This window comes from Xenopus laevis, chromosome 4L, assembly GCF_017654675.1.
Source record: "Xenopus laevis strain J_2021 chromosome 4L, Xenopus_laevis_v10.1, whole genome shotgun sequence".
NCBI lineage: Eukaryota > Metazoa > Chordata > Amphibia > Anura > Pipidae > Xenopus > Xenopus laevis.
In genome coordinates, this window is record NC_054377.1 from 35,617,903 (window position 1) to 35,631,805 (window position 13,903).

A 13,903-nucleotide genomic window follows, 5' to 3' on the forward strand; every position below is an offset into this window, starting at 1 on the left:
GGGACTTGATTTTAATTGTACTACAAAGTTAAAATACTAATAGTGTATGAAGGAAATGTTTGTTGGCTGGGGTTTAAAAGCTCCCAGCTTTCCCACTAGAGCTCCTGAGCTAAAGGTGCAAGTGCACAATGGTCTTATTACTCAGTCACACTGGTTTCTGGGGGACTTGATTTTAACTTCACTACAAACGTATAATGCTCACAAACAGTGTAGGGCTCATGTACAATGAGGGGCCTTGACATGGCACGTGCCTTTACATATTTTGGCCAAAGTGTGGTACTAAATCCTCACTTTTTGTAATTATTTTTTAAAGGCAAACCAAGGGCTGGCAAATTTTCTCTTTCTTAAAGTCAGAAGGAGAAGGAGCTTGGCTGCAGCTTATTTTTATCATCCTGACAGTAACCCTTTTGTATGTGTCCGAGGGACACTGAGGGAATAATAGAAAATATACATTTTACCTACATTATTATTAGTATAACAATAATATAACAAATTTCACCTTCCATGAACAGCAATAGCAGCAACACCTGTTTTCTCAATGAGCTTCACGAGACTAATAGTTTCAGTTAGCTGAAAAATAAACAAATAAAATTAGCTTATCTGTAGTATTAAATTAAAAAACAGTTTATTGTGGTTAAGTATTAGAATATACATAAAAGTCTACTCTCTTTCACAATCCCACACTAAGCTACTTAACTAGAAAATACAAACGGTATAGCCAAGGTGAATTCAGGTGTAACAAAATTTAAGACCACCCCACTTCAGTTGTACATATCCCAGCACAAAGAACAACTCACCAATTGAACTAGCTCAGGTGTGCAAGCCTAGTGACAGCAAGCCTCATAATTACAACAATAGGTTAAAGGTGGATTTATCAAGTGTGGGCTGGTCCAGGTCACTGGACCTGTTGTCATGGGAGAACACAGCAGATATAGGATCCTTCCTCCAAACAGCAACAGTAAACAACTGAATATTTTAAAAAATTTCATCATTTGTCCTATTTTTAAAATTAACACTGGTTAAAGTTTAAAAAAATAGGAACTACCAATATTATGTGTTATTTTGCAAAAACTGTAAATCAGAATGTCCCCATTTTTGTAACTTAAAATTTGTATTAAGTATTGATTTATCCAGAATGTTCATATGCAATGTACCATAAGCATGGAATGTATTATGTCTCTCTAGACATAATACATTCCATGCTTATGGTACATTGCATATGAACATGATATAATACAGGTCTGGCTACTGCCACCCCTCCAGCATTGATTAGAGATCAGTGGATATATTTTACTAAGCCTAACAGGCGTCATATACCATTGCATCATGACTTTATATATATTTTCTTTTGATCTAGAGATCTCTTAAGTAGGTTTGCCCAATAGAAAAGTTATACATATTTGCAGGTGATCTTTGATATTATGCCGTGGATTTCATCCCAGTAGGTGGTAATAACTGGGCAGGCCCATAATAGAGGGTATAACGAGCCTGTCTCAGGGCAACCCCTCCAGCATTGATTAGAGATCAGTGGATATATTTTATTAAGCCTAACAGGCGTCATATACCATTGCATTATGACATGTGTGGCAGATTGGGGGAATTTGTAGGCAAAAGAAGCAATGTTTCTTCCAGCAGCTCTAGGGTTAATCCTGTCAGGCAAGCAGGTGCATGGGCTGCCAATTAACCTAGCTGCTGAGTGTTAAAAGTTGGTTTTCTGAGCAGAGAGGGAGCCCAGTGAGAGGAGATGGGAGCTCCAGTGAAAGTGCTCTGACAAAAGCTGCCGTGTACTCAGAAGGTGAATACCCTTGTTATTTTGTGTGTCGGAATCAGAATAGCTGACCGGCGGGTTAGAAAGGGAATCTTTCTTTTTAGTTAGTCTCCAGACAGGAGTAGGATTTTATTTTATGCTTTATTTTGTTTTGTGTAAGCCTTGAAAAGGGACAGTCTGTACTTCCTTAAACAAACTGCCATCAAAGGCTAAGCTACACCTTCTGTTGCATTATCCGCTGTGTTGTTCCTTCACTGCCAATCGGTCACACGTGGTGTCATAAGTGGGATCCGCTGATTGTGCTGGTGCCGACTTTGGGAACCAAGATGGAGGATGTAGTTAAAACCTTTCTGCATGCAGTATCAGTGCAGCAGGAAACTAATGCTCAGGCTGCCGAGGCAAACAGGCTATTGGTTGTTCAGATGGGCGCTATTGTGGAAGCGCAAAAGGAAGACAGAGTACTCTTCGCTCAGGTGGCACAGAGTCTCTCTGATGGTAACCTTGACATGGATTCCGGAAAAGCCATACATGCAAGTCGATTTTTACAAAAGATGGTCCCACAGGAGGATGTGTAAACGTATCTCCTTGCATTTGAGCGCACAGCCACCAGGGAAAAATGGCCCCCTGCACAGTGGGCTGGGTTACTGGCCCCCTTTTTGTTAGGAGATGCCCAAAAACCTACTTTGACTTGGGCGAGCAGGAGGCAGCAGATTATTACAAGTTAAAAGCTGAGATCATCGCAAGGACTGGTGTCACCGCGATAATTCGTGCCCAACGATTCCAAGGCTGGAAATATCAGGAACAGAAAGCTCCAAGATCCCAGCTGTTTGATTTAATGCATTTGGCCAATAAGTGGTTAAAGCCAGAGTTTTCATCGCCAATGAAAATTATGAAGACTGTTGTCTTGGACAGGTTTCTGCGGGGTTTGCCGCTAGGACTGAGACAGTGGGTGGCAAGAGGAAACCCCAAAAATGTGATACTATGCTTGAACAGATTGATTGTTACCTTGCAGCCAAGGAGTTATCAGGCCCTATACCAGGTTACCGACAAGACTCTTGCAGCACAATGCGTCGGAAACTGGGGAACTCTGGTAAGATACACAAAATGGAGTTGCAGATTATGAGTGGACCGGCAACTGAAACCTCAAGTGAAAATGCTTTTGCTAAAAAGAGAGCGCTAGTGAGAAAAAACCCTATGGAATGTGGGTTTAAAGGACAAGGAAAGTCTAAAATAGAATAAGGCTAGAAATGTTGTATTTTGTACACTAAACATAAGCATGAACTTACTGCACCACAAGCCTAATCAAACAAATGATTTATGCTTTCAAAGTTGGCCACAAGGGGCTGTCATCTTGTAACTTTGTTAAACGTCTTTGCCTGACTCTGACCCTGCACATGCTCAGTGTGCTCTGGGCTGCTTAGGGATCGTCATAAACAAAGCTGCTTGAGTTCTGCATGGCTGGGAAGTAAGGCAGGGACTCCCCCTGCTGTTCATAAGTATGATTGTTTCCCTGCTCAGCAGTTAGGGACCGTCTGACAATTGCTATTCACAGCAGTAAATGAAGGGAGAATTTCACTGCATACAGTCAGGTTTCTTATAAAAACGGTACACATTTTTTAATTACCGTATATACTCGAGTATAAGCCGACCCGAGTATAAGCCGAGGTACCTAATTTTACCTACGAAAACTGGGAAAACTTATTGACTCTAGTATAAGCCTAGACACAACTACAGCCCTGTCTCCCAGCAGCGCACATTCTGCCAAAGCGACCCCCCCCAGCGATCAACCAGACTTCTTTGCAAAGTTGATGGTGACAGAGAATTGCCAAACGGATTACTGTGTGCATTGTCCCACTGTCCCACTACCATGTGCAGAGGGTGCTGTGTGATATTGCCATCACTGTTAATCCTTAATATAACCAACAGAGGGCGCTGTGTGATATTGCAGTCACTGTTATTCTTTCATATAACCAACAGAGGGTGCTGTGTGATATTGCAGTCACTGTTAATCTTTCATATAACCAACAGAGGGCACTGTGTGATATTGCAGTCACTGTTATTCTTCCATATAACCAACAGATGGCGCTGTGTGATATTGCAGTCACTGTTATTCTTTCATATAACCAACAGAGGGTGCTGTGTGATATTGCAGTCACTGTTAATCTTTCATATAACCAACAGAGGGCGCACTGTTATTCTTTCATACAACCAACAGATGGCGCTGTGGGATATTGCAGTCACTGTTATTCTTTCATATAACCAACAGATGGCGCTGTGTGATATTGCAGTCACTGTTATTCTTTCATATAACCAACAGAGGGTGCTGTGTGATATTGCAGTCACCGTTATTCTTCCATATAACCAACAGATGGCGCTGTGTGATATTGCAGTCACTGTTATTCTTTCATATAACCAACAGAGGGTGCTGTGTGATATTGCAGTCACTGTTAATCTTTCATATAACCAACAGAGGGCGCACTGTTATTCTTTCATACAACCAACAGATGGCGCTGTGGGATATTGCAGTCACTGTTATTCTTTCATATAACCAACAGATGGCGCTGTGTGATATTGCAGTCACTGTTATTCTTTCATATAACCAACAGAGGGTGCTGTGTGATATTGCAGTCACTGTTATTCTTTCATATAACCAACAGAGGGCATTGTGGGATATTGCAGTCTCTCCCCAAGTGTACTGTTGGTATAGGAATGATTAAAAGTGTCTGCAATCTTAGCTACTCGGGTCGGGTACCGCTGACCCGAGTATAAGCCGAGGTAGACTTTTTCAGCACATTTTGGATGCTGAAAAACTCGGCTTATACTCGGGTATATACGGTAAAATATATTGGAGATAGGTTTCTTTTTCATTAAAGAAAGTAAAAAAGGATTTTATTTTTTTTGCCTTTCCTTGTCCTTTAATATTATGGACACATTTTGGGACTTAATTGTTTATTGGGGGAACAAGGGGGAGCTGGTATTTTCCATACACAAGTATTGTTAAATGGGAAAACAACAGTAGCTCTGGTGGACTCAGGTAGTGATATTACTCTAGTATCGGCTAAATTGGTAAATACTATTAGTCCCCATGTAGGAAAAGTTGACATAAAGTGCGTTCATGGCTGCTTGACCCAATATTCTACTGTTACTGTGTCAATTGGCTACTCAGGACAGACTTTCCAGACTAGAACAGCAGTAGTGCCAGATTTGCCTTACCCCCTGGTGCTGGGACGCAACTACCCTGATTTTACCTCCGTGCTACAGGCACAATTAAATAAGCAAAAAACTGAGTCCATGATACAAAGTCCGCTGGAGGTTTTCCCATTCGTTCACCCTGATCTCTATGCAGGGAACGGTAAAAATAGGAAGTCTAAACGTGAAAGAAGGAGTGACAAACAAAGGGGCCATAGGGTTCAGAATGCATTGGTAAATGAGTCAGATGACCCTAATGAGGGAAGGTCGGTGTCAAATACTTCATGTAATAAATTACCAGGTGGTGAAGGTTTTGTTGGAAATCTAGAACAAGAGATAGTTCAAGGTGATGTGAGGCTGAATATGTCACCGTCTGACTTTGGAAGAGAGCAAGCAAATAACCCGTGCTTCGGTAATGCCTTTAAGAGTGTTGTCGAGGTAAATGGGGTTGCTGTAGAAGGTAAAAATAAGGATAATTACCCTCATTTTATTCTAAAACATGATCTGTTGTATCGGGTAATAAAAGAGGCAGGATTAGAGTTGGAGCAGCTAGTTGTCCCCCGCCCCTTTGTAAGGAAAGTGTTAGACCTTGCACATACACATTTGTTTGGGGGACATCTTGGAGCTGAGAAAACTAGACACCGGGTGCTAAGGCGGTTCTTTTGGCCTGGGGTATATGAAGAAGTAAAAAGGTATTGCGCTTCGTGTCCTGAATGTCAGTTAGTGGCTCCAAAGCCTCATCTCCGAGCACCACTAGTTCCAATGCCTATAATTGATGCCCCATTTGAGCACATAGCAATGGATTTAGTTGGCCCATTAGAAAAATCTGCTAAAGGGAACCAACATATACTAGTAATAGTGGATTATGCTACACGCTATCCTGAGGCAATTCCACTCCGAAACACTAACTCAAAAACCATTGCAAAAGAGTTATTGCAAGTTTTTTCTAGAATTGGAATTCCCAAAGATATTTTGACAGATCAAGGCACCCCTTTTGTATCTAAGCTTATGAAAGAGCTCTGTGAGGTTTTGAAAGTGAAGACCCTTAAGACTTCTGTATACCATCCTCAAACAGATGGATTGGTTGAGCGCTTTAATAAAACCCTTAAACAGATGTTACGTAAGGTAGTTAATAGGGATGGGAAAGACTGGGATATGCTTCTTCCCTATTTGTTGTTTGCAGTTCGTGAAGTACCTCAGTCCTCCACTGGGTATTCCCTGTTTGAGCTCCTCTATGGAAGGCACCCCAGGGGACTACTTGACATAGCAAAAGAGGAATGGGAGGAACAAGTAAGTTCAACTAGAAATATCATACAACATATTGAACAGTTAAAGGAGCGTAACTATGTATGTAACTAACTATGTATGTACTATGTCAACAAAATGTTTATAACAAAAAAACTGTAATACGGAATTTTCAAGCTGGAGACAGAGTAATGGTACTTGTCCCAACAGCTGAAAGTAATCTCTTATCACACTGGCAGGGACCATATGAAATTATTTGTCCAGTTGGCCCTGTAAATTATAGAATAAGACAGCCGGACAGAAGAAAAATTGAACAGATTTATCACATAAACTTACCGAAGCCCTGGAAAGATAGGGACATTTGCTCTGCTGTGACTGCAAAAAATGCCCCCTTCTGAGACAGATGTTAGAGTCTCAGATGACCTAACCCCTGAACAAAAAAATGAAGCTAAAATGTTTGTGAATAATAACAGAGATGTTTTCTGCTCAAAACCCGGTAGAACAAGTGTGATTGTTCATGATATCATTACAGAACCAGGCCTGACAGTCAAAGTCAAACCCTATAGAATCCCAGAGGCTAAGAGGGATGCTATACAGTACGTCAAGAAGTTGAGAAAATGCTAAAAATGGGAGTAATAGAGGAATCCCATAGCCAGTGGTCAAGCATATTGTACTTGTGCCCAAACCAGATGGTTCAATTCGTTTTTGTAACGATTTCAGGAGGCTAAGATTTAAATGTAGCTATTTTCAGGAGGCAAAGATTTCAATGTAGCTAGGACTTCTGCTGATGTAATTTCAGCATTAAGAAGGTCCCCATCTTCAGAGCACAATTTATTCAAGCCTGCTTGGAGTGGGGGGGCGTGGCCGGCATGAGCTTGTGAGAGGACGTGCGTCCCGTTGCTCCCGCATTGATCCTGAACTTATCCTGTTTTAAAGTGCACCTGGAAGTTCGGAATTTGCACCGAAACCTGTGCCAGATAGAGGTGATCCTATTCTGCCATTATGAGGAGGAATTCCGCGATTAAAGCCTCGGCACCTGCTGTGAAAAGGTCTGAGCGAAAGGACTCCGCACACGGCCAAGATGGCGTCGGCCCCATATCGGAGACCTCTCCCTCCAAAACTAAGGTCAGTGCTAAGAAAGCGGATGTAAGCGCCTCTGCGGCCAAGCGCTTGGAGGTTTTTGCACATGACCCGACTACTTCTACCCTCAGCTCCCCTGCCGCGGACGAGACTGACCTCCCTCCCGACAGTCCACTGTCTTCCCCTCGCTCTCCGGCCATTCCTGCTGGCCCGGATGACGGAGCGGAACCTTCCCTGTTGGAAATTGCGCATATTATGAAACAACATCATGAGATGCTGGTTGATAAAATAGACGGTCTTAAAACGGAGTTTGCCACGGTGAAACAGGACATTTCTAAACTGAGAGACCGTACCAGCGAGGCAGAGCGCAGGATTGGGGAGTTGGAGGATGTATGTGGCCCACTGGGAAAAGGAGCCAAGGAGGCTGCTAAGCGCATACAGGCATTAGAATTTAAGACGGACGTCCTCGAAAATCGCCTGCGTCGTAACAATATACGGCTGGTGGGAGTGCCAGAGGGAGCTGAGGGTACTGGGATGGAAGCTTTTGTGGAACAGTTTCTGCTAACACAGCTCGGAGAGAAGGCCTTCTCTTCCATGTTCCTAATTGAACGTGCGCATCGGGTTCCAGCGCGGCCATTACCACCAGGCGCAGGGCCCAGACCGGTGATTGCACGCTTGTTAAACTACCGTGATCGAGATACAGCACTTAGAGAGGCACGCACTAAAGAGCTTCGTTTCCAAAATACTATTGTCTCCCTGTATCCGGATTTTTCGTTGGAGGTGAGGAAACAACGGTTGCAATTTATGTAAGTAAAGAGGAGGCTGCGACAGCTAAATATGCAATATGCTATGCTTTTTCCCGCCAAACTTCGTGTGGTCCATGCTGGAAAATCCTTTTTTTTCTCCTCCCCACGCCAAGCAGTGGATTGGTTGGAGTCCACCCTGTCTACTCATCCACGGAATGGCGCAGATCCTATTCAGCTGGGGCAGGCCTGACCCTGGACGGTATTTGGACGGTATATGCAGGCTACCCCCTCTTCTTCTGTTGGTGGCTCTGGTTTTCTTATACCTGCTTTGGTCCTGTGGTCTAGTTGAATATACCTACCTTTGCATCGTATGGGCACTTGTATTCAGGAGTGACTTCGTTTTCTGACGTGAACAAGGTATTGGTGACTAGTAAGGTTAGCTGCCCACATTTGAGCCCTTTTTGGCTCCCCCGCAGCGTTCTACCTTCAGGACTTTTTTTTTTTTTTCTCTCTCTTTTTTTTGGGGTTTTTTTGATGGTTCGGGATCCATGTAAGCTGAACCCAGGTTGGGGATGTGGGTTGAAAGCAGGGGGGGGGTAATGTTTTTTAGGTTGGTGAGAGATTACTTATTATGCATGCAAACACTGGTGCTAATGCTGTGGATGTCCGGCGTACTCTGTTTGGGGGTCCTACTTGATATTCTGTATAGTCTTTGTTATTCTCTGGAATGGCTTGTGTGGGCTTGAGATTGATAAGCTGGAACGTGAGGGGACTACGGGACAAACTTAAATGGTCCTTAGTTTTCAATTTTCTAAAAAAAACATCCCCATGATATTATTATATTGCAAGAGACCCATATGACGCCTGATAAGACCCCTTCTCTTAGACGTCCATGGCTAGGCGCTACTTATCATGCATGTTATTCGAATTATGCTAAAGGGGTCTCAATATTGGTTAGAAGGGGGCTCGCGTTCCAGCCTGTTAACATCAAAACTGACCCAGGGGGCAAATTTATATATGTACATGCTAGAATTGATGAGATGGAATTTTTGATTGTGGGGGTATACGTTCCCCCTCCATTTACAATGGCCATGTTGTCTGAGTGTCTTTCCCCAATATCTCTGTTCCAGCGTTTGCATGGGGGATTTTAATTCCATTCAGGATGTAAAACTGGATAAATTTACCCCCAATGCTCAGGTAGTTACTAGACCGTCTCATAGGTTTCAACAATGTTTGACGGCTTTGGGACTGGTAGATGCATGGAGGGCTAGGAATCCTACTTTAAAACAATACACATGTTACTCCACGACTCATGGGTCTATGTCCAGAATAGACTTGGCCTTATTATCTACAGATTTGTTACCAATGATACAGCATATACACATTATGCCCCGTGGGATCTCAGACCACTCCCCAATTTCTCTTACAGTCTCCACTTCAGCCCGTGGCAGTAGACCATGGCGGATGCAGCCCTACTGGTTAAAGCTCCCAGATGTATCTGAGGGTCTCCCTCAAGTAATTGATGAATATTGGGTACTTAATGAACGCACGGCCACTGCCTCCAGTGAATGGGATGCGATGAAGGCATATGTGAGAGGGATAGTTAAGTCCAGAGTTACTAGCTGGAAAAAGAGGAGGGAGGAGAAGGGAATACGCCTGGAAAGGGATGCCTCTGAGGCGGAGGCCCAATATATTGCACAGCCCAATCCAGAAAATAAAACTACTTGGCTTCTTAAGTCGCAGGACCAACAAAACTATTTGGTGCAGCAGGCCCACAAAAGTATATTATATTCCAAACACAAAATTACCCAATTTGGGGACAGAACTGGTCACCTCCTTGCGTTGATGTGTAGGGAAATAGCCCCATCTACCACGATAATGAATATCCACTCTGCTGCAGGTGTGGTGATTTCAGACATGACAGGGATAAATAAGACATTTCAGGAATACTTCTCTGAGGCCTATAGGACAAGAGTCACTTACACTCAGGGGGAATTGCAGGAGTATTTGGAACAGGTGCCTTTTCCCACACTATGTGTAGCAGACAGAACCTATTTGGAGGGAGACATTAATGTGCAGGAAATTGAGGATGCAATAGGTTCATTCCCTAGTGGTAAGGCCCCGGGGACAGACGGCATCCCTATGGAATTCTATAAACAATATAAGGACGTGATAGTGCCCCGCTTGAAACACTGCTTTGATCAGGCACTATCTGCTGGGACTCTTCCTCTCTCCATGACAGAGGCACTCATAGTATTGATTCCCATGAAAGGGAAGGACCCCACACACTGCGAGTCATATAGACCTATCTCGCTTCTCAATGGTGATATAAAAATTTTAGCAAAAATTTTGGCGGCCCGATTAAATACGGTAATTCTTAAGTTGGTACATAGAGACCAAACGGGGTTCATGCCGGGGAGGGCTACTGTTACGAATGTTAGAAGACTTTTTGCAAATCTTCAGTTACCTCACATAAATCAGGGCCGGAGGGTTATCCTTTCTCTTGACGCCGCTAAAGCGTTCGATACTGTTGAATGGGGTTATTTGTGGGAAACGCTAGCGGGGTTTGGGGAAAAGTTTATCGGTTGGGTGCAGTTGTTATATTCCTGCCCTGTCGCAAAAGTCTGTACGAACAATTCGATCTCTGACTCTATTGCACTGGAAAGGGGTACCAGACAGGGTTGTCCTTTATCCCCAGTCCTGTTCGCACTGGCCATTGAAGTGCTAGCTATTATGGTGAGGGCGGATGCTAATATTGTGGGCTGTAAATATGGGGATATAGAGGAAAAGATAGCGTTATATGCGGACGATATGTTGCTGTTTCTGGCAGATCCGGCGGAATCATTGGATAGACTCCTTCATGTGGTCAAAAAGTTCGGGAGATTTTCGGGTTTGCTCATAAACTGGGGTAAATCTTATATATTTCCTTTGGATCACGAAGCCCCTCGTTATCAATCACCTGGTCAGCCCTTGCAATGGGTCAACCGACTTCAGTACTTAGGAATCTCCTTTACCAAACACTACCGTGATTACTTGCCAGATAACTTGACCCCTATACTTACTAAAATCTCTAGTCAAATGAAGGCTTGGAGTGCCCTCCCCTTAACGCCACCGGGTAAAGTGGCTATTTGTTAAATGATTTTTTTGCCGCAACTTTTGTATGTATTTGCAAACTCCCCAGTCTACATACCAAAACGGATATTTACACGACTAGATTCTGATACTAAAACATTTGTGTGGGCCGGCAAGCGAAGCAGACTGGCGTATTCGGTTTTACAACTCCCGACCCTGCAGGGTGGGATGGCCCTTCCAGATTGGAGATCTTATTACTTAGCATCACAATTGCAGCATCTCCTGCAGTGGTCTAAATTAGATGTTACTGATTCTTCCTATGTGGTTCTTAGGGAGTGTTGGGGTAGTAAGGCGGTACCCCCGCTAATTTTTTTGTAACATATACAGAACTTTCACTGCCCCCTTCCATTGCTGAGAACGCTTTTTATGGTATGGGTGGTGGCACTGAAACTTATTCAGTATCAGGCACTTTCCCCAAATACTCCACTTTGGGAAAATGAGGGGACCCCCCATTTTCGGCATGCAGACCTGCAGTTATTTTGGCAACCACAGGGGGTACAGGTCATCTATACGTGGATGGTGTTTTCAAAACCCCCGAGCAGTTTGAGACCGATTTTGCAGTGGAGAGTACAGCCTGGTTACAATATTACCAACTTAAACAGGCCGCTAAGGCTCAATGGTCTTTATCCCCAGTTGTTAAATCACCACTGGAAAATATGTTGGAATACCTCACTAGCTTCTGCAGAAATCATCCCCTGTCATGGCTCTACTCTGTGTTAATGAAAAACAAGAAGTGTATAGCGGGTAATTTCAGAGGAAGGTGGGAATCAGCTATGAGTGACTTGGAGGATGAGGAATGGGAGGAAGCTTTGGAGGCTTCCACTCTGGTGTCCTTTAATGTAAGAAGTAGATTCTCCCAAACTCTTATTCTACATCATGCATACATTACACCTGTACGTATGCACCGGGCTCATATCAGACCAGATGACTGCTGTCCCAAATGTCATTTGCCAGGGGCCGACTTTCTTCACCTGATGTGGAGCTGCACAGAGGTGGCTTCGTTTTGGGCAAAAGTCTGTGAGGAACTTTCCCACATAATTGAATTACATATACCTGTGAACCCAAAAGTGTGCCTGCTAGGTGTTATTACATATCTCTCTAAGTCCCCTTATGTGTTAGTATCCCTGAGAGAATCGCTCTTCCTTGCACGCAAATGTATAGCTCTTAAGTGGTTATCAGGTGACTCCCCCACTGTACAGATGTGGAAAAACCTTTTGCAGGAACATATTGCGCTGGCACGGTTAGTCTACATCCAAAGAGGCACACCAAATAAGTTTGACTCGGTCTGGACGGGATGGGTGGAAGCTTTGCGGCTTGGGGCTGCTCATACCTGAGAAACTGTATCTGTAAGATTTGTCTCCATATCATTGTTATGATGTATGTGATGTACTGCGAAATTGTGTACCTGGTCATGTGTACGGATATGCATATGTACAGCGCTGATTGCCAAGTATTGTGACTTGTTTCTCCACCAACCTTTCTTTCTTTTTTCTTTTTGTTTGTATTTTGTTTTGAAAACAATAAAAACGATTATATATAAAAAAAAAAAAAAAAAAAAAAAGTCTTGGAGTGGTACTACCAGTGTGGAGGGGGAGTTCTCTTTAAGATTGTATATGTTCCTTTAAGGGATTTAATTTTGGTTATGGATAACTGGGCCTTTATATTGCGTAATTTATTTGCCAAAAGAGTCAAAGGTTTATCCCCTTGCTCGTAGTAAGTTTGCCGGGACCATTTTAAAGTCTTATCTATCTCTTGTAATCTATAATTTTGTAAGTCTTGTCTTGCCTGGCTGAATTTTCGCCATGACTCTGAGGTGCCTAGTAAATGATGTTGACCCTGTAAAAGGTTAAGGGTATTTGTTAGTTTTGTCAAAGGGACAGCCAATGCTTTTTCCTAGCAGAGGTTATGGCAATTTTAACTACTCTTATAGTAGCCTTATGGGCCTCCCACAGAATTGGTTTGGAGGAAGCAGTTGGTGTATTTAAAGAGAAATATTCCTCCATAGCCCTCTTAATTTGCTCTTTTGTTTGCTGGTCAGAGAGCACTATTTCATTAATTGCGCCAATGAGTTTGTCTGCATGGAGGGGGGCCAAATATCTATTAAGAGCAGGGCATGGTATGACCATGAAAAAGGCAAAATGGTGGTTGTAAAATTAGATGTGAGACATTGACGAGATAAAAAAAAATAATCCAATCTCAGATAAACCTGATGTGGGTTTGGGTAGAAGGTAAATTGTGTATCTCTGGGATGGTTAATTCTACATGCGTTTTGTAGGATATGCTGTCTCATTAACTGCCTAAATCTTTTGGCGAGAAGGTTAGAGTTCTTATCAGGTGAGGGATGGGATCTGTCATTATCTTGAGAGAATGATAGATTACAATCTCCCCCAATTATTGTGTGTTCAGATAACAAATTTTGATATTTCCCCAAATTTGTTTCAGAAATGCTATTTGATTTCAGTTCGGAGCGTAAATATTAAGAAGGGTAAGAGGAGTACCTGCAAGGGAGCCTTTAAGTATCAAATAATGACCCTTAGGATCCTTATAGGAATCCAGAACCTGAAAAGGGCAATGTTTGTGTATTAACACCACTACACCTGCCTTCCTATGTGGACCTGACGCACAAAAAGCTGTTGTGTAGTGCTTAGACGGGATATGGTGAGGTTTAATATTGGGAAAATGTGTTTCCTGAATTAAGGCAATATATGTTGCCTGTGCCCTTAATTCTTTAAATTCTTTAAAT

General features: G+C 43.0%; 1 protein-coding gene across 7 annotated transcripts in view; it reads right to left on the reverse strand.

The window, feature by feature from the left end:
* dus2.L (dihydrouridine synthase 2 L homeolog) overlaps nucleotides 1-13,903 on the reverse strand; it is a 254,007-nt gene that overhangs the window by 98,671 nt on the left and 141,433 nt on the right. For all 7 annotated transcript variants that reach the window (XM_041590114.1, XM_041590115.1, XM_041590112.1 and 4 more), the window contains one exon: nucleotides 500-570. In XM_041590114.1, coding sequence (XP_041446048.1) covers nucleotides 500-570 — 71 coding nt within the window. The remainder of the gene's footprint in view (nucleotides 1-499; nucleotides 571-13,903) is intronic.